This window comes from Pan paniscus, chromosome X, assembly GCF_029289425.2.
Source record: "Pan paniscus chromosome X, NHGRI_mPanPan1-v2.0_pri, whole genome shotgun sequence".
NCBI classification, from domain to species: Eukaryota; Metazoa; Chordata; class Mammalia; order Primates; family Hominidae; genus Pan; species Pan paniscus.
Window position 1 is genome coordinate 155,240,798 of NC_073272.2, and position 24,452 is coordinate 155,265,249.

A 24,452-nucleotide genomic window follows, 5' to 3' on the forward strand; every position below is an offset into this window, starting at 1 on the left:
AGAATTGTCTACACATATCCCCTTGAGAAACAACTTTGCCAATTAGAGTACAATGTTTATGTATAGTTTCTTTATATTTTGTTTTATATTTTCCAGAAGAAACACCGTTTCGCAAAGTTACTTTGAGACTATATGGTCTTTTAAAGTTTGGTAGAATTTCCCTGTGAAACTATCTGGGGATTGATACTTTTTGGTAAGTAGTTCCTTATAATTTTCTCTATTTCTTCTTTTTAAAAAATGTTCTCTCTTTCTTCTATGAAGATTGAGCTCTTCAATTTTCATATCTCTAATAAAGTTGTTTTTCGTAATCTTTACTTTGCTAGGAAATTATCTCTATCATCTAGATTTTGAAATTTGTTTGCATAGAGGTCTGCAAAGTAGTCTCTTATAATGTCTTAAATTTCTTCTAATAGTTATTTCCCCATTCTTTATTTTGCATACTTTTGCTTTCTCTGTTTTATTTTGATTAATGTAGCTAATGGTTTGTCTGTATTATCAATCTTTTAAAAAATAAAGATTTTGATTCATTAACTAGGTCTATGCTATTTCTATTATTTTGTTAATTCTTACTTTTTTTGTTAATTTCTTGTGTTCTTTTACTTAATTTGTTGTACTTATTCTAAGTTTCTTTCTGTTTTTTGCTGGTGCTCTACCAAGATCCATTTGGACATTTTTTTTTTTAAGTTGTGTTAAAAACACATAGCTTAAAACTCATCGCCTTAACTATTTTGAGGCAGAGAGTTGAGAAGTGTCAAGTATATTCACATTGTTGTGCACATTTTAAAAATTTTTGTTAGTTCAATATTTAATCAATTTATTTTCAATCTTTTATTTTTACTAATAGCAGTGTTTAGTGTTATAAAATTTCCTCTGATCACTGCTTTATATTTATCCCATGGATTCTGATATGAAGTGTTTACATCATCATTTGTTTTAGAGATCATGTAGTTTTGGTTTATATTTTTCTTTTAAACCAAGAGAGTTAATTGAAGGTTTTTTAAATTTATTTTTTAAATGTATAATGGGCACATAATTGTACATATATATGGGATACAATGTGGTGTTTCAATGCATGTACACACAGTATAATGATCAAATAGGCGTAATTACCATATCCACCACTATAAACATTTGTTATTTCTTTGTGGTGACATTTAAAAATCTGCTTTTCTAGCTATCTTGAAATACATGCTACATTATTATTTGCTATAGTCACCCTACTGTGGTGAATACCAAAATTTATTCTTCCTAGGTGTAACTTTATACCCATTGACCAACATCTTTCAGTGCCTCTGCCTTCTTTCTCTCCCTAGCCCCTGGTAACCACGATTCTACCCTCTACTTGTATGAGATCAACTTTTTAAAATTCCACATATGAGTGAGATCAACTTTTTAAAATTCCACATATGAGTGAGATCATGTGGTGTTTGTCTTTCTGTTCCTGGCTTATTTCATTTAACATTTCAAATGTATTCTATCAATTGTAACTTGCTAGTGCATTGCATGTATTCTGAAATATACTGATGACAGGATGTATCTCAAAGATTATCAACATGATTGCATTTCTCTGCCACCTAACCATACACTATACATTTATCTTGACTCTATGGTTTTCAAGGACAGTACTTTGAGTTTGCTCATTGCCTTACTTTTCTTTGAACCTATTAAAACGCTACTTCATTTAAATTTTATCTAAACTCCACCCTTCCACCAAAGCCTAAAATATTTTCCTTTTTTGAAGCTGCACTTATGCTTGTGTTTCTCTTTTGAGGGAGCAAGAGTTAAGTTCAGCTTTTGTTTCCAGATTTGAATGATTTAAGAGTACTTTAACAAGTGAATCTGAATACTTATAGTAATGTAACATTTTAACTTTTGTAGAAAGTTTTGTAATTATCTAAGGACTGTTTACCTTATCCTTTTATGGACAACAACAAGACCTTTTGGTCAGCCACATTTTTTATTTTCCTTTTCATTTCTATGAATAAAAGATTCAGTTGACTTTGTTTCTTATATTGTTTTTTAAAATTATGTTTTATTTAATGAGTGCTTCATTTAAAAATAATATAATCTGGTCACAAAGGCTACATTCTCATCTCTGACCATGAGGTGGTCATAGTTCTAGGTGTCAAATGCTGTTCTATGACCAATTGATCTTGAGCTCTTCCTAGAGCTGATTTTAAAAATCATTCTTTAAGAATTTGCCTCTCTGATATGCTCACTCTCTGTATTTATTATTTATGTCAGAAATAAACTCATGTATATATTAAACTAACAAAAATGTGAAATTATTTTAGTGATTTATATGGAAATGTTTCTAAGGAGCAGGGTGAGATTGTACCTCTACTTATGACATTTATAACTGCAGACATCTGTTTAGCTTATATGTATGCATTCCAGGAATTCAAGCAAAGGGCAAAAGATCGTGATGCTTTCCATGTCATTCAGGATTGCAGTGGTTTGCCATACAGATAAAGAAAATTAAGTAAAAGTATGAAGACCTGTAAAATACAATGGACAGATTATTTATGGCTAATAGAAAATACAGAGTTCCTTTTCATAAGAGAGTTGGATAGAAGAAACAGTATTTTTCATATTCTTATTTGCAAAAACCTTTCTAATATGTCAATAAGTAAAATCTGATCACAAATATAGCCTTTTCTCCTGTAAGAGCTCTCCTAACTCTTCTGTTTAGCCACATTTGCGTAAGTATTTTCAATTTCTTTGTCTTCAGGACACGTGTGGGTAAATTCTTCACGGGCATAGGCATTGTGGAGATAACGCCAGACTCCTGAGAATTCTGCTGGAATGTCAAAGTCACGATATTTCTTGGCAGCAACCTAGAATTTTGCAAAAAAAAGAGGAAAAAGAAGGCATCAGTAATATGCCTACTATGTAGAAATGTATCTTAGAAGTCAAGATTATCAAAGGCATCTTATCGACACAAAAAGCACTATAAAATAAACTATGAAGTAGACACAAATCTTGGACTATTTTGATGTTTTGTCTACAAATGTTGACAAAACTACATGCTTACAATCATGTTGATATTGATTCTGTATTTAATTATGACTATATTTAGAGGAAGGAAGCACAGAAAATGAGCACATATCCACCACGACTAGACTAAGAGTTTATTTAGAGTCCTATGTCTTCTTTCTTTACGTAGTCTCTGTGTTTGGCATAGGACTCAAAGAGTAAATTCTGTGTAAGTCTATGCAATAAATATTTATTAAATTTATGATTAATTCATCATAATACTAATAGCCCAAATTGGTTATTCCCTATTATGATCTAGGCACTGTTCTAAGCATTTTAAATGCTTTAATTTATTTAATTCTCTTAACAATTCTGTAAAATAGGTAATATTATTACAAAATAAGACAGTGGAAAATACCTTCTGATTTAGAAAGAAAGAAAGAAACAAGTTTTGGCTGGGCACGGTGGCTCACGTCTGTAATCCCAACACTTTGGGAGGCCAAGGCAGGCGGATCACTTGTGCCCAGGAGTTCAAGACCAGCCTGTGCAGCATGGTGAAACCCTGTCTCTACAAAAAGTACAAAAAATTAGCCAGGCGTGGTGGCACGCACCTGTAGTCCCAGCTACTCAAGAGTGGGGTGGGAGGACTGCTTGAGCCTCAGAGGTGGGGGTTGCAATAAGCCTTGATCATGCCACTGCACTCCAACCTGGGTGACAGAGCAAGACCCTATCTCAAAAAAGAAAAAAAAAAGAAACAAGTTTTAATACTTCCCAGAAGAGAACATTATGGATCTTCCCTCTAAAGAGAAAAGAGATGTATATAGTACATATGATGATGATGATAATGACAAAGCTATAATATAATAATACCGCACTGGAAGGTCACTATGCTTTGTGCTGGCAACTGGCAAACCCCTCCCACCCATTCAGCCTGCCTTATAAAGACTTACTTTAATAATGTTCAGCTTGGGTAACAAGCTACAATCAGCCAGTGTTAGCTGGTCCCCATCCAAGAATAGTCTTCTGGAAACTGGGGGTTCCTCAGCACTGTCTGGATCAATTTCATCCAGAAGTGGGGTGTTTAAGTAGTCATCCAGACGCTTGAATTCTTTGAGCAGAGATTTTTCAAAATCTGAGGCAATGAAGTAATAGAGTTACTTGTAAATGTATTGTCTTTTGACTAAATACATTCTAAATATGCTTTCCACACATTTAGACACCTCTATCTATCTATACATACTACTTACACTGGCTCTTCAATATCTAGTTAACTATTTAGAATGCTCAGCTACTCACTGATAAGACAAAGTAAGATGAAATAGTGAGTGTAAATCTTTTGGGATTTTCTTAGGGAGGTGCATTGGCAGGAGAGTAAAAGAAAGAAAGAAAAGTGATCAGAAGAGTTAGAAAGTGAAAGAAAAAACACAGTTCTTGTGACTCAGAGGATAATAAACCTATTTAAGAATGTTCGTGGGAAATGGTAGGTGCCACAGTTTAAGAAACCTTAAAGGTACACAGTCCTGCAGTTAGTTCACACCTGGTATGTCAATATTCTAATTGAGCTATGGTTGGTAATAGCTATATTGAATCTTGAGTTCTAAATCTAATACAACTTCATGCAAGGGAATTTCACAGGAGAGTATAGAGAATGAGGGGAAGACTAGGCCAGTCCCCAAAATATACTATATATTCAGGAAAATTCTATTTTTGCTGAGTGAGAAGATGAAGAGTGAGAGAAAAATAGAGATTTAAAGAAAGGTATCTTACTCTTATTTGCCTCCTTTTGTGTATTCTTAATGTATGCAGAAAACTTGGCAAAGAGGTTACAGCCCACATCAAAAGACTCCTTGTACTTGGGACTCAGGTGAGGGTACCTTAAAAAGAAACATGCGTCAACTATCATTTGCACATAACATGACAGAGACCAGGTGCCCTAGCTTGCACTATACTGAAAATGGAAGTTCTGGAACATTGTGCTGGAAACTAAACACCCTTAGAAGTCTCTCAGTAGAAGTTTATATTTTTTCCAATCTCAGAACACTTTGGTTTCTAAAGTTCACAGGGTAATCAGTTGTCTGGAATCCAAAGCTCATTTATCTGTAGAAACAATGTTTCAAATGGTGGTTTCCATACTTGGTCCTAAAAGCCTATTTGTCAGAAGATATAATGTCAGTACAATACATTTTCAGACATGAGTAGTAGAAAAATATGGTTTTGGCCAGGCGCAGTGGCTCACGCCTGTAATCCCAGCACTTTGGGAGGCTGAGGTGGGTGGATCACCTGAGGTCAGGAGTTTGAGACCAGCCTGGCCAACATGGTGAAACCTTGTCTCTACTAAAAATACAAACATTAGCTGGGCGTGGTAGCGGGCGCCTGTAGTTCCAGCTACTTGGGAGGCTGAGGCAGGAGAATTGCTTGAAGCTGGGAAGTGGAGGTTGCAGTGAGCTGAGATTGCGCCATTGCACTCCAGCCTGGGGGACAAAAGTGAAACTCAGTCTCAAAAAAAAAAAAAAGAAAAAGAAAAATATGGTTTCAAATATTACAACTTATAAAACAAATGGTGGAATAAACAGGATGGAGAAAATGGGAAAAAAGTAGCCAAGATATCCTCTCTTAGTAATACAAAGCTCAGTTAGCATAATTAAATAAAATAATGTAATAATATAATTCACCACATTAACAAATCAAATAAGAAAAGCCATTTGATAATGACTAGATGCAGAAAAGTATTCAATAAAAAATCAGCACCTCATGGAGATATCTGTGCTGCCATGTTCACTGCAGCATTATTCACAAAAGCTAACATATAGAAACAACCTAAGTTCCCATCAACAGATGAATGGATATAGAAATTGTGATATATATATATATATATATGTAATAGAATATTAATCAGCCTTAAAAAGAATGAAATCCTGTCATTTGCAACAACGTGGATGAGCCTGGAGGACGTTATGTTAAGTGAAATAAGCCAGGCACAGAAAGACAAATACTCCATGATCTCACTTATGTGTGGCATCTTTAAAAGGTCAAATATATAGAAAAAAGAATAGAGCAGTGATTACCGGGGCAGTGGGGGGAGGAAAGAGGGAGATGTAGGTCGAAGGGTACAAAGTTGCAGTTATGTAGAATGAGTAAGTCTAGAGATATAATGTATAATATGAGGACTAATAATATTGTATACTGAAAATTTGCAAAGGGTAGATTTTAGGTGCTCTTACCATATAAAAAAGATAACTATATGAAGCGATGGATATGTTAATTTGCTTGACTGTAGTAATCATTTCACTATATATATGTATATCAAGACATCATGTGATATACCTTAAATATATACAATACAAACAAAGGCTAAAACACTCAATTCCTTTTCATAAAAAAAAATTCACTGGAAGCTAGAAATGGTCAGGTCAAAAACTTAGGTATCTTCCTTGATTCCTCTCTTTCCTTCTAACTCCACATTTGATCTATTAGCAACTCTGGTCAGCTTACCTTTCAAAATGTATCCAGAATCTGTCCACCCCCGCGCCCCTGCCCAGTCCAAAGCCTATATTACTGTAACAGCCTCCTGACTATTCTCCCTATTCCCATACTTGTCCCTCATACACCTGGAATATTCTCCACCCATAGACAGAGCAATCATGTTAAAATGTAAGTCATGTCATGTCTTTCCCCTACTCATTAGCCTGCAATGTCCTCATCTCAGAGTTAGAGCCCAAGTGCTCACAGTGGTCTACAAGGACCCACATGATATGAACCACCTTCTTTCCCACCCAGTCTATTAACCACCCAGAAGCCAGAGTGATGGCTTTCCCCTACTCAGTAGTGTGCAGTCATCTCATCTTACCGAGTCACAGCCTAACTCATTACAGTAGCCTATAAGGATCCACATGATGTGATCCCACCTTACCTCTCTTCTCTCATATCCCTCACTCGCTCAATTATGACACAGACCTTCTTGCTACCATTCAAATAGGCCTGGAAAGCTCCTACCCCAGAGCCTTTTAACTTGGTCTGCCCGTAGGTGAGGGGGACACATGGACATCCCTTGCTCCCACTTTTCTTTCAGGTCTTTTTCATGGGTATCTCTTTCTAAGTGAAGCCTTTCTCTGGACGCTCAATTGTAACATTGCAACATCACTCCTTTCCCTACCATCACTACTTCTCTTTTTTGCTTTATTTTTCACCTTAGCAGGACAGTTTTAAATTACCTGTGTTATGCCTTCTCCAACCCACAGTATGGAGAGAGATGCCCTTTGCTTGGGAGAAGAAGAGGTAAGTGAACACCAGACTTTGCCTCAGACCCAAACACTGGGCCCAACACAGTAAAGTCTAGCCCTGGACAGGCCATGATTACCCCAGACTTTAGGCTGGTCCCCACAGACTTGGGCAGTAGGCCAGCCCTTGTAGCCCCAATGTCCAGGCCATCCCTGCAGATGCAGTCTCCCAGCCCTGGGCCAGTAGCCCCAGACTCCAGACTTCCTTCAGCACCAGATCATACCTCCAGGCTTGCACCCCTCCAAGACAGCCCCTTTGCTTCAGGACAGCCACTGTACCCCCAGACTCAGCTTTCAGGCCCTCTCCATCACAAGACTAGCACCTTTGGACCCCAGTTTAAGGCCAATACCCACAGACCCAGTATCCAGACCAACTCAGCCCCAGGCTGGCCTTCACACTCCCAGGCTTTGGGTCTGTCCCAGTGCCACGTTGACACCCATGGACCTCAGCTCCAGGCTGGCCCCCATGGCCACAGGTACCAGGTCAGCATCCAAACATTCAGCCTCCAATACAGCCCTCATGGGTACAGACTCCAGGCCATCCCTGGTGGCCCCAGATTTCAGGCTGGCCCATTCAAGCTCAGGCTTCAGGCCCAGACCAGGCTCCAACCGAGCCCAAAAAAGGCTGACCCACAGAGCCCCAGGCTTCAGGCCCAACCCAGAACTAAGCTGGCTTCTTCAACCCCAGATTTTGGGCAACTGTAGCAGAATACACATTATTTTCAAGTGCATACAGAATATTCACCAGGATAGATCATATGTTAGGCCACAAAACAATTCTTAACCACTTAAGAAGATTGAAATTATATCAATTATTTTTTCCAACCACAATGAACATCCTTGTCTTGTTTCTGATCTTAAGGGGAAAAACTTCAGTCCTTCACTATTGAGTACAATGTCAGCTGTGGGTTTTTCTTTCTGTTGTTGTTGTTTTATTGAGTATTTTATTATGTCAGGAATTGTGCTAAATGCTATAAATGTATGATCGTATTTCATCTATGCAATGTATTTTTTTCATTTCTTTTTTTTATTATACTTTAAGTTCTAGGGTACATGTGCACAACATGCAGGTTTGTTACATATGTATACGTGTGCCATGTTGGAGTGCTGCACCCATTAGGTATATCTCCTAATGCTATCCCTCCCCGCCCCCCGACAGGCCCCGGTGTGTGATGTTCCATCCTGTGTCCAAGTGTTCTCATTGTTCAATTTCCACCTATGAGTGAGAACATGCGGTGTTTGGTTTTTTGTCCTTGCCATACTTTCTTGTTTCCTCACATGCCTCAGTTTTTTTTTTTCTTGAAAACCAGATGTTTTGAATGTTATAATGTAGAAACTCTGGAAATCTGATTGATTCTCCCAGTCCCCTGGTCTTGTTGTTGCTGCTTATTGTGGTTGTTGTTGGTTTAGTTAATTTTCTTAACTAATTTTGTAAAGCCTATATTTTTTTGGTATGTGTGGCCTCTGAAATATTTGTTCCATTAGCTTTAGTCAGTTATTGATTTTACAGAGATTTTATTAAACTCCTGGAAGCAAAACAAAGAAACAAACTATGAAAACAAAAAGCTTTCTTAGTTTTTGAGGGTTGGTTCTGTGTTGGGGCTCTCCTTCATTGCTTAGCTACACAGTTTAAAGTTCTGCCTTTGCCTTCATTTTCTGCTTGTGCAGTGCCTGAAATTTAGCCAGAATTGAGAGCCTAGTCTTCTCAGTTCTTTTGTGAGCACACATCTAGAAATGGGTCCATGCATAGTCTTCTATAGTCCTCAGAATACATAAAATGTTTTGAAGCCATTATTTCCCTAAGCATCCCCCAAGTATCTCAGCCTCTTTCTTCTTGGGATTTTTTTTTTTTTTTTTGAGATGGAGTTTTGCTCTTGTTGTCCATGCCCAGGCTAGAGTGCAATGGTGCAATCTCGGCTCACCACAACCTCTGCCTCCCAGGTTCAAGCGATTCTCCTGCCTCAGCCTCCCGAGTAGCTGGGATTACAGGCATGCACCACCACGCCTGGCTAATTTTGTGTTTTTAGTAGAGATGGGGTTTCTCCATGTTGGTCAGGCTGGTCTCGAACTCCTGACTTCAGGTGACCTGCCCGCCTCGGCCTCCGAAAGTGCTGGGATTACAGGCATGAGCCACCGCGCCTGGCCCTTCCTGGGATTTTTCCATTTGTCTATTGCTTTTCCCAGATGTTATTCCTTGTTCTGTGTAGCTGTGACTAATACATTTGCTTTAAAATTCTTTCCACAACCAGCACCAGGGAAGGTGCCTCAGCCCTGGGGAAGCTCTAGTGCAGGTGACAAAAAGGTAAACCATTGAGGTAATCCTTCAGGGAACCACCAGATAGGTCAAACTACACAATCACAGTTCATTGAAAATAAGGTCAATATCACTTCCTCTGGTACCAGTAACCTGCACCTGCAATATAAGCTGCCATTTTTAAGACTACTGATGGGCTGAGGGTTGGAGGATGGTCTCAAGGTAACCAAAAATGCCACAGAACTCTCACTGAAATTTAGATTTTTTATTCATTAAGTGTTCTCCTGGCTGCTGTAATTTTTGCTTAGATTCCAGAGTTCTGAAAAAGTTGCTTCTGACAGTTTTGCCAGCCTATTCATTGCTTTTATGAAAGAATGGAGTTCTGGAATTCCCTACTCCACCATTTCCATTAATGTGGGTGTTTACAAGGCTTTTAAAAAGTAGATAAAACAAAGTTCATATGGAAGGGTTCCCATATCCAGCAATATGGAAGACTAACCGTTGTGGAGAGGGCCTTGTAAAAAGACAATTCCTTTTAGCAGTGTTTGTAACAATAAAACGTAGAAACAATATTTCAGTCCTTTTTCAAGTCATGGTAACTATTATGAACTAGTATGAACCAGTGGTGGTTGTGTGTTATCGAATCTTCACTTTTAAAAATGGGTGTGTCAAAGAGTGGGTGGAGATAATTTTTAATATATTTGACTGCTTGACCATTAGTATCTAATGGAGATATTGCACATCATCCAAAGGTACTGGACTTTAAGCTGACTGTAGTAACTGTGTGTTCCATATGTGAGAAGAGGGATACATACATTTATTTGGGTGGTCAGAGGGGCAAGCTATGGCAGATAACACACTTATATACCACTACTTAGATCTAACCACATGAATTACCTCTGGACAATGAGCTGTAAATGGAAATTTTTGGGTGTGGCTTCTGTGAAAACTCCTTAGAGCTGGCTTGTATATTAGATCTGTTGCCTGGAGTTCCAGCAGACATATTGTCACCATGAGTTAACTTTGAGACTGGAAGCCTCACTTGAAGGATGGCAGAGAAGAAAGATTAGGAGTTGAAATCCCTAATGAAATTACGGAGCTATCATCCTAGGTTCATTCTGAGTTTCTTATGTGAGAAAAATAAAAACCATATTTCTTTCTTTCTTTCTTTTTTTCTTTTGGTTTTAAGGAGCAGAGAGTTTAATAGGCAAGAAGGAAGGGAGAAGACAGAAGGAAGAAACTCCCCCATACCGAGACAGAGGGAGGGGGGCTCCAAAGCCGAAAGAGGAGGCCCCCCAAAAACCATATTTATTTCATTAAAAAATTTTATTTTAGGTTTCGGATACATGTGAAGGTTTGTTACATAGGTGAACTCATGTCATGGGAATTTGCTGTACAGATTATTTCATCACCAAGGTATTAAGCTCAGTACCCAGTTGTTATCTTTTCTGCTCCTTTCCCTCCTCCAACCCTCCACCCTCAAGAACACCCCAGTGTGTATTGTTCCCTTCTTTGTGTTCATGAGTTCTCATCATTTAGCTCCCGCTTATATGTGCGAACATGTAGTATTGGATTTCTGTTCCTGTGTTAGTTTGCTAAGAATAATAGCCTGTAGCTCCATCCATGTTCCTGCAAAAGACACGATCTCATTCTTTTCTATGGCTGCATACTATTCCATGGTATATATGTACCACCTTTTCTTTATTCAGTCTGTCATTGATGGGCATTTGGGTTGATTCCATGTCTTTGTTATTGTGAATAGTGCTGCAATGAACATTCTCATGCACGTGTCTTTATGGTAGAATGATTTATATTCCTCTGGGTATATATCCAGTAATGGGATTGCTGGGTCAAATGGTAGTTCTGCTGTTAGCTCTTTGAAGAATCACTACACTATCTTCTACAATGGTTGAACTAGTTTACACTCCCACCAACAGTGTATAAGTGTTTGCTTTTCTCCACAACCTTGCCAGCATCTGCCATTTCTTGACTTTTTATTTTTATTTTTAGCCATTCTGACTTGAGTGAGATGGTATATCATTGTGGTTTTGATTTGCATTTCTCCAATGATCACTAATGAGCTTTTTTTCATATGCTAATTTGCCCCATGTATGTCTGTTCATCTGTTCATGTCCTTTGCCCACATTTGAATGCGATTTTTTTCTTGTAAATTTATTTAAGCTCCTTATAGACACTGGATATTAGACCTTTGTTAGATGCATAGTTTGTAAAAATTTTCTTCCATTCTGTAGGTTGTCTGTTTACTCTGTTGATTGTTTCTTTTGCTGTGTAGAAGCTCTTTCATTTAATTAAATCCCATTTGTCAATTTTTGCTTTTGTTGCAATTGCTTTTGACATCTTTGTCATGAAATCTTTGCCTGTTCCTATGTCTAGGATGGCATTGCCTAGGTTGTCTTCTGGGTTTTTGTAGTTTTGGGTTTTACACTTAAGTCTTTAATCCATCTTGATTTTTGTATATGGTATAAGGAACGGGTCCAGCTTCAATCGTCTGCATAGGGCTAGCCAGCCCAGCACCATTTATTGAACAGGGAGTGCTTTCCCCATTGCTTTTGTCAGCTTTGTCAAAAATCACATGGTTGTAGGTGTGCGGTCTTATTACTGGGCTCTCTATTATGTCCCATTGGTCTATGTGCCTGTTTTTTTCTTTCTTTCTTTCTTTTTTTCTTTTGAGACAGAGTTTCACTCTGTTGCCCAGGCTGGAGTGCAATGGCGTGATCTTGGCTCACTGCAACTTCCATCTCTCAGGTTCAAGCAATTCTCCTGCCTTGGTCTCCTGAGTAGGTGGGATTACAGGCGTGTGTCACCAAGCCTGGCTAACTTTTGTATTTTTAGTAGAGACGGGTTTTCACCATGTTGGCCAGGCTGATCTGGAACAGCTGACCTCAGGTGATCCACCTGCCTCGGCCTCCAAAAGTGAAGGGATTACAGGTGTTGTATCAGTACCACGCTGTGTTTTGCTTACTGTAGCCTTGCAGTATAGTTCGAAGTTGGCTAATGCGATACTTCCAGCTTTGTTATTTTTGCTTAGAATTGCCTTGGCTATTCGGGCTCTTTTTTGGTTTCATAAGAATTTTAAAATAGTTTTTTCTAGTTCTGTGAAGAATGTCATTGTTAGTTTGTTAGAAATAACACTGAATCTTTAGATTGCTTTGGGCAGTATGGTCATTTTGTTGATATTGATTATTCCTATCCATGAGCATGGGATATTTTTCCATTTGTTTGTGTCTTCTCTTATTTCTTTGAGCAGTGTTTTGTAATTCTCATTGTAGATATCCTTCACCTCCTGAGTTAGCTGTATTCCCAGGTATTTTATTTTTTGTGTGTGGCAATTGTGAATGGGATTGCCTTCCCAATTGGGCTCTCAGCTTGGCTGTTGTTGATGTATAGAAATGCAAGTGATTTTTGTACATTGATTTTGCATCCTGAAACTTTGCCAAAGTTGTTTATCAGCTGAAGGACCTATTGGGTTGAGAGTATGGGGTTTTCTTTGAGAAAAAGTTTTTATTGTGATATAAAATGCACTTATAAAATGTCCACCAGAAGGCATGTAATTCTTCACTGCTATATAAATTTATTGGGAATATGTTATTCATTGTCTAGGTATGATAATGCCACCTAAAACATACTGTAAATGATGAGTTATGCTCTATAACAAATGCATCACTGATTTTCAGCAATCATAGGTTTAATAATAATTAGTTTAAGACTATAATCACATCTATATTCTGGAATGTCCATTTACTTTAATGTAGTGTAGTGGAATTTAGAGTATAATTGCACATAGATGGTACAGAAAAACATTCACTTCTAAATTATTTTATACCTTCATGACAGGTAGTCTTCCTGACTGAAAATAACTGCTTCAGCTATGGTCTGCAACACAGCTCCAGGATTCTTAATGCAATAATTTGGGTGTATGTATGTCTGTTTATGTGTGCTCCCATGGAACAACTTATATCTTTAATAAACAAGTGCAACATTATTGTCAATTATTTTGCATGTTTAAATACTATAGTCTGATTATTTGTAAACAAACAAAACCCCACACAAATACTCTAAATTCTATATAAAAAATCTGTCAACCCATAATTATTCTAATATGCTTTACTTACTTGAACACAAATTTCTGAAAGGTACATATATTACCTTAGATAATAAGGTTTAGAAATGAGTGCTTTGGCCGGGCGCAGTGGCTCACACCTGTAATCCCAGCACTTTGGGAGGGCAAGGCGGGCGGGTCACCTGAGGTCGGGAGTTCACAACCAGCCTGACCAACATGGAGAAACCCCGTCTCTACTAAAAATACAAAATTAGCCAGGCATGGTGGCACATGCCTGTAATACCAGCTACTTGGGAGGCTGAGGCATGAGAATCACTTGAACCCTGGAGGCAGAGGTTGCAGTGAGCGGAGATTGTGCGATTGCTCTCCAGCCTGGGCAACAAGAGCAAAACTCCGTCTCAAAAAAAAAAAAATGAGTGTTTCACCCTATGAAATGTGCATTTCTGATAACTGATTTACGCAGCATAAAGTTTAGATCAATAAATTACAAATCCTGGATCCCCACAGCTCATTTAGAAAATGCCTCAAAGTTATGGTTTTTGTAGCAGGTTTAACAGACTAAACATGAAGTATTCTAGCTTCCTCTATTTTAAGTATCAAAGAAATATGAGGCTCAAAATCTCTCTAGGTTGTAACTGAAAATGCAAAGCATTAGAAGACAGTTAAATGTGGTTTGAAATACAATATTAATTGAAAGGAGATTATTAAGGTGTTTATCTGTGTTAGCCTGTTAAATACTAGGACTTTAACGTAATTTTAAATCTGAATATTTGTTCAGAAGTGACAAAGAACACAATTTGCCTATAAATGTATGGTTTTGGAGAAAAAAGTCAATCCTGATTTTTAAAACTCTTTCAACATTTTTTATTTCATTTTGAATGATATTAATTTAAATTTCAATCTGAACATAAATGTTTGGCTTCACAGAGCCTTAGATAATTTACTAAGGCTGTTTAAAGTCTTTCAATGTCATCAGAAATCCTGCAGTATAGAAAATATCTGGTACCCTTAAAGTTTCAGAGTGAGCTGATCTGCAATTTTAATGCTGTTTAAAAAAAAGTCAAATATAAAAGACTGCTGCAATATAAAGCACTATTTCTAAAAGTTGCAGAGATGATCCTATAGTCTGACAGAGTTAGCACAGCTACTCAGAATAAGCAACTTCTGGCCTTTTCCGAGGCACACTAAGTTTCCAGCTTAGAAAATACTCTAGCCTGGTCTTTAACATATTCATTAAGTGATAAGAATATTTTAAGGTCTTTCTGTCCTACAAGAAAGTAGTAAGTTTATCCTTCGAGACATCAGACTTTCTAGAACTGGCCCAATTGTATAAAATTTTAAGAAGTATGTGAAAGTGTAGAATCAACACTATAAAAACAGTGTGACAAAATTAAACATTATGTTGAACTCTTTTCTAGCTTTAAGTCAAAAATAGAAATCATGACTCTTCTGTAACATTAATTTAAAAAATACATAGAAGTGACAAGTGCTATTTTCCAAAAAGTACAATTTTTTCCCTACTTTATATCAACATGGAATGATTTCAGTTCTCCTGTATTAAAAGCTGGACTTTTAAAAAACTAGTATTGCTATGTTTAATCTGATGACTTGAATCAGTAGTAGCTTCATTTTCCGCTGGGCCCCTAATTAGTCTTCGAATTCTTGTTTTTCCTGCATGCTGCTTGGGATGTACTTCTTCACAAAGGAAGTCTGAAGTCAACTAATCCTCATTGTCTATCTCAATCTTTCTAATTACATCCATTACAACATCCATAGTTGTCTTTCTACAATTTCTAGCAGAGGGCTCTTGCAGCTAGAATACAGCATCCGTTCTCTTATACTGCATGTGTATCTGGGCATTGAATAGATAAAAACTATGGACTCTAAATAGTCTCCTTCATGGGAATGTTTATACAGAAAGAAATGGTAATGAGCTGAATCCTTGGGAATCCTCTTTGGCAAATCTTTTAGTTCTGTATTTGTTGTGTTGGCCAAAATTATAATTTCATTTTTTATGTTTATTTCCAACTGCACATAGTTCAGCTGTTATTTATTTTTTCCAAAGCCTGAAAAGCTTCTCGAGAAATAGGAAATGCTACTCCTTGTAGTGTTTGATGCTTAGCGTCCACACCCATGTCAGTCTGTACCTCATTGATTTTAATGTCATAATTCTTCCTCAGCTGCAGTCAGTGGGGCAGGGGAAGATTGTGAGAGCAAACATTTTTTATATCCATGTAATGATACATCTTCCTTTACTGTTCCAAATACTTCATCTTTAACGTGGCCACCTCCAGATTCCTTTTCCAGAGTTGCTCTTGTTGCTGCATATAACCTTTTTTGACGGACATGAGAATGATCTGGAAACCATGCAATGAATATCCATTCATATCCCTGGGCATTCTGAGAATCTAACTTGAATAATATATAGCACAGTTGTTTGTCCTCCAACAGGGGTAAAACAAAGGAATCATAATCCTTATCCCAGGAATCTGAAGGCTGACTATATATGATCCAATCATAAGTTGCTCATTTTCAATAGATATTTTCAGAAGTGTGTACTTTCCATTTCTGGCTCTGGCAAGATCTCTTTGACATCTTCACTTGCTTGGATGCAGGTCTGGTGGGACGTGGCGGCGGCCACTAGCTCCTGGCTCCGATGCTGAGTGCAGCCGAGTATGGGGTTTTCTAGATATGGAATCATGTCGTCTGCAAACAGGGATAGTTTGACTTTCTATGTTCCTATTTGGATGCCCTTTATTTCTTTCTCTTGCCTCACTGCTCTGGCTAGAACTTCCAATACTATTTTAAAGTCTTGTGCCTCTTTTAAAGGGGAATGCTTCCAGCTTTGCCTATTCAGTATGAAGCTAATAGAAAATCAGACGGATTTGACAAGATGATTCACAGGAGAACAAAACCAAATGATCAAACAACATAGGTAAAGATGCTTAAATGTATCTATCATTCAAGGAAATACAAGTTAAGTATCAATGAGATGTCACTACACCTGTTATATCGGCACAGATGTAAAAAGAGTGCTAATGCCTAGTATTACAGATATGTTGGGAAAGGGTATGCTGAATAAAACAGATATTTAAAAAAAATGGGGTTGGGCGGATGTCAGGAGCGCCGCCGCCGCCGCAGGACCTTTTCCATTCCCGCCCGCAGCCCCGCGCCCTCCCAGCCTCTGGCGCCCAGCGGCGGCGGCCGGGACTAGGCGAGGCGACAGCGGCGGCGGCGGCGCGGGGCGCTCCGGCTGATGGCGGCGGCGGCCCGGCCGGGGCTGCCCTGTCCCCGCGGCCATGCGACAGCGACCCAGCCACCCCCGGAGCGCAGTCCTCGAAGGATGAAATTGAAGATAATTCAAATGACCGGACCCAGGCATCCAAAAAGAGGCGAATGGGCTCAGGAGATGGTTCTAGGAGCTGTGAAACTTCAAGTCAAGAACTTGGCTTTAGTTACTATCCAGCATAAAATTTGATAGAGTACAAATGGCCACCTGATGAAACAGGAGAATACTATATGCTTCAAGAACAAGTCAGTTAATATTTCGGTGTGACCTCCTTTAAAAGGAAATATCCAGATTTAGAGAGACGAGATTTGTCTCACAAGGACAAACTCTACCTGAGAGAGCCAAATGTCATTACTGAAACTCAATGCACTCTAGGTTTAACTGAGCAGTGATGAAGTGATTGTTTTAACGATAAAGGAATATCCAGCCAAACATGCTGAGTATTCTGTTATTCTACAAGAAAAAGAACATCAACGAATTACAGACCATTACAAAGAGTATTCCCAAATGTAACAACAGAATACTCAGAAAGTTGAAGCCAGTAAAGTGCCTGAGTATATTAAGAAAGCTGCCTGTAATCCCAGCACTTTGGGAGGCCGAGGCAGGCGGATCACGAGGTCAGGAGATCAAGACCATCCTGGCTAACGCGGTGAAACCCAGTCTCTACAAAAAATACAAAAAATACAAAACATTAGCTGGGCGTGGTGGCGGGCACCTGTAGTCCCAGCTACTCGGGAGGCTGAGGCGGGAGAATGGCGTGAACCCGGGAGACGGGGCTTGCAGTGAGCCGAGATCGCGCCACTGCACTCCAGCCTGGGCGACAGAGCCAGACTCCGTCTCAAAACAAACAAACAAACAAACAAACAAATAAAAAAGCTGCCCAAAAAAGCAGCAACTTAAACCGGGAACGCATGGAAGAAAGAAGAGCTTATTTTGACTTGGAGACACGTTATCCAGGTGCCTCAAGGGAAATAGGAAGTTTTGCCAACAGGGCGAACAAAGGTCAGTTCTTACCCAGTGGCTCTCATCCCCGGACAGTTCCAGGAATATTATAAGAGGTACTCACCAGATGAGCTGTGGTATCTGCCATTAAACACAGCCCTGTACGAGGCCACTCTGGATCCTGAGCTCCCTGCTCTAGACAGTGACGGTGATTCAGATGACGGCGAAGATGGTTGAGGTGATGAGAAGCGGAAAAATAAAGGCACTTCGGACAGCTCCTCTGGCAAGGTATCTGAAGGGGAAAGCTCTCCTGACAGCCAGGAGGACTCTTTCCAGGGAAGACAGAAATCAAAAGACAGAGCTGCCACTCCAAGAAAAGATGGTCCCAAACGTTCTGTACTGTCCAACTCAGTTCCTGGGTACAAGCCCAAAGTCATTCCAAATGCTATATGTGGAATTTGTCTGAAGGGTAAGGAGTCCAACAAGAAAGGAAAGGCTGAATCACTTATACACTGCTCCCAGTGTGAGAATAGTGGCCATCCTTCTTGCCTGGATATAAAGAAAATAAAGGACTCAAATATTACCACTACACAAAACCACCAAACTGTAATGATAAATGACAAGAGAGAGAGAAAAAAAAACAAAGAATATACAAAACAACCAGAAAAAAATAACAAAATGACAGAAATAAGTCTTCACATGTAAACATAAACAGATTAAATATTCCACTTAAAAGACATACACTGGATGAATAGATTTAAAAAACATAATCCAACTGCATAGTACTTACAAGAGACTCACCTCACTAGTAAAGACACATATAGACTGAAAGGGGTTGATAAAGATATTTCACACAAACGGAAATCAAAAGTGAGCAGGATTAGCTATAATCATATAAGACAAAACAGACATTAAATCAAAAAAAGTGAAAAAAGGACCAAAACTATCATTATATAATGACAGATCAACCCAGCAAAAAAGATATAACAATCCTAAATATATATGCACCCAATACTGGAGCATCCAGATTCATAAAGCAAACATTACTAGATCTAAAGGTAGAGACAGACTGCAGTGCAATAATAGGAAGGAACTTTAACATCCCACTGTCAACATTAGATAGATAATCTAGACAGAAAATCAACAAATAAACATTAGACTTAAACTGGACTTTAGACCAAATGAACCAAACAGACATTTACAGAACATTCTATCCAACAACTACAGAATATACATTCATCAGCACGTGGAATATTCTCCAGGATGGACCATATGTCAGGCCACAAAATGTCTCAATAAATTTAACACAATGAAAATCATACCAAGGATATTCTCAGGCCACAAGGAAATGAAATCAACTATAAATAAACACCAAGAGGAACTTTAGAAACTGCATAAATACATAAAAATTAACCAACATGCTCCTGAACAACCAATGGTCAATAAAGAATTTAAGAAGAAAAAAAATTCTTGAAACAAATGAAAATTGAAACATAACATACGTAAACCTGTGGGATACAGCAAAAGCAGCACTAAGAGGCAAGCTTATAGCAATAAATGCCTACATGAAAAAAGTAGGAAAATGACAAATTAACAATCTAATAATGTATGTGAAGCTGCTAGAAAAGCAAGAACAAACCAAATACCAAATTAGCAGAAAAAGGAAGTAATAAAGAACAGAACTAAATGAAATACAGACTAAAAAATACAAAGCATCATGATTGAAAAAGTTGGTTTTTGTTAAATTGATAAACTGCCAGCTAGACTAACCAAAAAAGTAGAAGACCCAAACAAACAAATTAGAAATGAAAAAGGACACATTAAGTCATATATGTAAGAAATACAAAAGATTACCAGAGACCATTATGTACAACTGTATGCTGACAAACTGATAAACCTAGAGGAAATGGATAAGTTCCAGGAAACATACAATGTGCTGAGACTGAATTGGGAAGAAATAGAAAACATGAACAGACCAATAATGAGTAGCAAGATTGAGTCAGTAATAAAAAAGTCTCCCAATGAAGAAAAGCACAGGACTGGACAAATTCACTGACAAATTCTACCAGAAGAACTAATACCAATTCTCCTGAAACTATTCTAAAAAATGGAAGAGGAGAGAACGCTCCTTAACTCATTCTATGAGGCCAGCACCACCCTGATACAAAAACCAGACAAGAACACACACATAGAAGAAAACTACAGACCAATATTTCTGATGAACATAGATACAAAAACTCTTGACAAAATACTAGCAAACTGAATCCAATAGCATATCAGAAAGATAATACACCATGATCAAGTGGGATTTATACCAGTGATACAAGAATGGTTCAACATGTGCAAATCAATAACCTCAATATATGACATCCATAGAATAAAGGACAAAAAACATATCATCATCTCAATAGATACAGAAAAAGCATTTGATAAAATTCAACACCCCTTCATGATAAAACCTCTCAACAAATGGGGCATAGAAGGAAAATATGTCAAAATAATAAAGGCTATATATGATAAACCCACAGCTGATATCATGCTGAATAGGGAAAAATTGAAAGCCTTTCCTCCAAGAAATGGAAAAAAACCAAGAATGCCCACTTTCACCACTCCTATTCAACATAGTATTGGAAGTCCTAGGTATGGCAATCAGGCAAGAGAAAGAAATAAAAGGCATCCAAATTGGGAAAAAGGAAGTAAAATTGTCCCTTTTTACTGGTGCCATGATCTTGTATCTAGTAAAACCTAAAAACTCCACCAAAAAATTCTTAGATTTGATAAGTAAATTCAGTAAAGTTCCAGGTTAAAAACATCAACACTAAAAAATATGTAGCATTTCTATACACCAATAATGATCTACCCACAAAAGAAATGAAGATGGCAATTCCATTTACAATAGCTAAAAATTAAAATATCTAGGAATAATTTTAATCAAGGAGGTGGAAGATCTTTACAATGAAAACTACAAGATGCTAATGAAAGGAATTGAAAATGATAAAAATATATGGGAAAACATCTCATGCTCATGGATCAGAAGAATGAATATTATTAAAATTGTGATTTTCCCAAAGTAACCTACAGATTCAATGCAATCCCTGTCAAAATACCAATGTCATTTTTCACAGAATTACAAAAAAAGAATACTAAAATTCACATGTAACCAAAAAAGATTCCATATAGCCAAAGCAATTCTGAGCAAAAAGAACAAAGCTAGAGGCATCACATTACCTGACTTTGAAATATATTACAAGGCTATAGTAACCAAAATAGCATGTTATGGTATAAAAATAGACACATAGACCAATGGTCAGAATAGAGAACCTAGAAATAAATTCACATATTTACTGCCAGCTGATCTTTGACAAAGTTCACAAGAACATTGGGGAAAGGACACCTTTTTCAATTAATGGTACTGGGAAAATTGGACAGCCATATGCAGAAGAATGAAACTTGATCCTTATCTCTCACTGTATACAAAAATCAACTCAAAATGGACTGAAGACTTAAACATAATACTCAAAACTATAAAAATAATAAGAGAAAACCTAGGGAAAATTCTTCTGGACATTGTTCTAGACAAATAATTTATGATTGAGATGTCAAAAGCACAGGCAATAGAAACAAAAATAGACAAATAGGACTCAAGTAAACTAAAAAGTTTCTGCACAGCAAAATAAATGAGTGAAGAGACAACCTTTTGAATGAGAGGAAATGTTTGCAAACTATTCAACAGGGGACTAATATCCAGAATATAAAAGGAAATCAAACAACTCAACAATAAAAAAAATCTCATAAAATATGGGCAAAGGGCATGGCCAAAATGTACATAAAGAAATGCTCAACTTTACTAATCAACAGAGAAATGCAAACCAAAACCAAAATGAGATATCATCTCACCTCAGTCAGAATTGCTATTATTAAAAAGACAAAAAAAAAAAAATTAACAGACGTTGGCAAGGATGTGGAGAAAAAGGAACTCTTATACACTGTTTTTGGGAATATAAATATAGCCACTATGGAAAACAGCATGGAGATTTCTGAAAAAACCAAAAGTAGCACTACCATAAGATCAAAAAATCTCACTAATTGGCATTTATCCAAAGCACGAGAAATCAGTATGTCAAAGGGATACCTGCACTCTCATGTTTATTATTGCATTATTCACAATAGACAAGGTATGGAATCGATCTAAGTGTCCATCAACAGATAAATGGATAAAGAAAGTGTGGTATACATACACAATGAAATAGTATTCAGCCATAAAAGAGAATGAAATCCTGTCATTTGGAACAACATGGATGGAACTGGAGTTGTTATGTCAAGTGAAATAAGCCAGGCACAAAAAGACAAAAATAGCATGTTCTCACTTATATGTGGGAGTTAAAAAAGTTGATCACATGAAGATAGAGAATGGAAAGAGAGATAACAGAGACTGGGGAGGGTGATTGGGAGGAGAAGGGAAGATGAAGAGAAGTGTGTTAAAAAGTACACACATAAATAAGATAGAAGGAATAAATTCAATGTTTGATAGAAGAGCAGGGTGACTATAGTTACAAAAATGTATTGTATTTGGGTTATGGACACCGTAGATACCTTGACTTTATCACTATGCATTACATACACATAATAGAATTTCATATGTATCCCATAATTTGTACTGATAAAAAAATTTAAAAGAAAGTGAACCATCAGGCCAGGCGCAGTGGCTCACGCCTGTAATCCCAGCACTTTGGGAGGCCGAGGCCGGTGGATCACAAGGTCAGGAGATTGAGACCATCCTGGCTAATACGGTGAAACCTCATCTCTACTAAAATTACAAAAAAAAAAAAAAAAAAATTAGCCGGGCGTGGTGGCGGGCATCTGTAGTCCCAGCTACTCAGGAGGCTGAGGCAGGAGAATGGCGTGAACCCGAGAGGCGGAGCTTGCAGTGAGCCAACATGTGCCACTGCCCTCCAGCCTGGGCGACAGAGCGAGACTCCGTCTCAAAAAAAAAAAAAAAAAAAAGAAGGTGAACCATCAGAGAGACATTCTCCTGCAGGTTTTAGAGGAAGAGAACAATCAGCTATGTTGCGAAATGCCTATACAGAGGGGCAGCCTCTAGTAATTGAATGCCAACCCAACCCCAACAAACAGCTACCCAATAACCTAAGACCTCAGTCATATAGCTGCAAGGAACTGAATTCTGCCAAAAACTTGAATGAAGATGGAAGAGTCACCTGGGCCCCATATGATAACTGTGTTCCCGACCAACACCTTGAATGCCACTTTTTGATACCCTGAGCAGAGGACCTTAGCAGGCTATGCCCAGACAACTGACCAATGGAAGCTGTGAGATAATAAATAGCTGTTGTTTTAAGATACTAAGTTTGTGGTAATTTGTTACACAGCAATAGAAAATTAATACAGCATGCTTCTTGTTTCTAGACCTATCCTGGGTAGACAGAGATGTGCGGTTGTCATTCAAGTGTAGGCAGTACAGTTCTGGCCTCTGGTTAACTGCTTGAAGTCTATTTCCTGGCCACTAGCCCTCGTGTTGGGTATGTTCTGTCATTTCGTCAGTGGTGTTAAGGACCAGTCATGATCAATCCTTATGCATTACATAGTGTTAGTATCCCATTCCCTCACTCCCATCTCACTATATGTTCCTACTCTATTTCTAGAGCACAGAGAACTTACCTTCTTGTGTTATGTATGTTATGCAGCTTTTAAAAATTATTTGAAATATTACACATATCATCTTTTTGTATTTGAAGTTGGAGGGGTATGTTTATGCATGTGTGTCATTTGACATGTAGGCCCAGAAATCCAAAAGTACTTAAATTGGTAAGAATACTAAATCTGCAATAAACAAGCCAGTAAAATAGATTATCTTCAGCAAAATAGTATCTTGTAAATGCTGTACCTTGGAGGAGCCAGGGTTTGTTCTAAAAACTCCTCAATTTTAATGAAGTCTGTTTTCAACTCCTTGTTATACACCAGGAACGGAGGATTGGTACCTGGGGCTAAGTCCTTTAGTTCTTCAGGCTTTCTATGATTATTAAAAATAAGCAGAGTTAGGTCTCTAGATAAAGTACACATTAAATAAACACCAATATTTTATTGGTATCTACCAATCTCAATTCCTAGAATTTAACATGTCCTGATTTCTCTTACCTGGTCATGTCAACAGTTGTCACATTAAATTTAACTCCTTTAAGCCAGAGGATCATGAAAAGGCGTTGGCAAAAGGGACAGTTTCCAATACTCTCTCCATCACTTCCAGCCTATTAAGATAAAGAGAGACCTCAGTTCATTTGTTTGTTCAATAAGTATGTATTTAGTTCCTACTAGGAAATGTGCCAGTTGCCAGAGACAAACATGGACATTCTTAATCTCATGTACTCCATCATCTATGGACAGAGAGATATAGGGAAGCAAATAATCTCATTATATGTAAAGTTACAACTGTGATGGGTACATAATAATAATAATAAATTTTATATATTATCAGAATTTATATAATTTTCCTATTGATAGACATTTAAGATATTCCAAAATTTTTACTACTCTAAGTACTTCAGAAACAAACATTTCTGGGCATATAGCTTCTTCCACTTCTGAGATTATATCTTTAAGGTTAATCTTTAAAATGAA

At 37.7% G+C, this 24,452-nt stretch overlaps 1 protein-coding gene and 2 pseudogenes across 7 annotated transcripts in view; 1 reads left to right on the forward strand and 2 right to left on the reverse strand.

The window, feature by feature from the left end:
* Window positions 1–986: 986 nt before the first annotated feature.
* The window catches only part of CLIC2 (chloride intracellular channel 2), a 108,695-nt gene continuing 85,229 nt past the window's right edge, over window positions 987–24,452 (reverse strand). For all 7 annotated transcript variants that reach the window (XM_034950463.2, XM_034950462.2, XM_034950465.3 and 4 more), the window contains 5 exons: window positions 23,973–24,082; window positions 23,722–23,847; window positions 4,744–4,850; window positions 3,927–4,108; window positions 987–2,837 (listed from right to left, as the gene is read on the reverse strand). In XM_034950463.2, coding sequence (XP_034806354.1) covers window positions 2,676–2,837; window positions 3,927–4,108; window positions 4,744–4,850; window positions 23,722–23,847; window positions 23,973–24,082 — 687 coding nt within the window. In that variant the 3' untranslated portion in view covers window positions 987–2,675. The remainder of the gene's footprint in view (window positions 2,838–3,926; window positions 4,109–4,743; window positions 4,851–23,721; window positions 23,848–23,972; window positions 24,083–24,452) is intronic.
* Window positions 15,112–16,889, reverse strand: LOC103784718 (twinfilin-1-like; annotated as a pseudogene).
* On the forward strand, window positions 16,970–19,561 carry LOC103784717 (PHD finger protein 10-like; annotated as a pseudogene).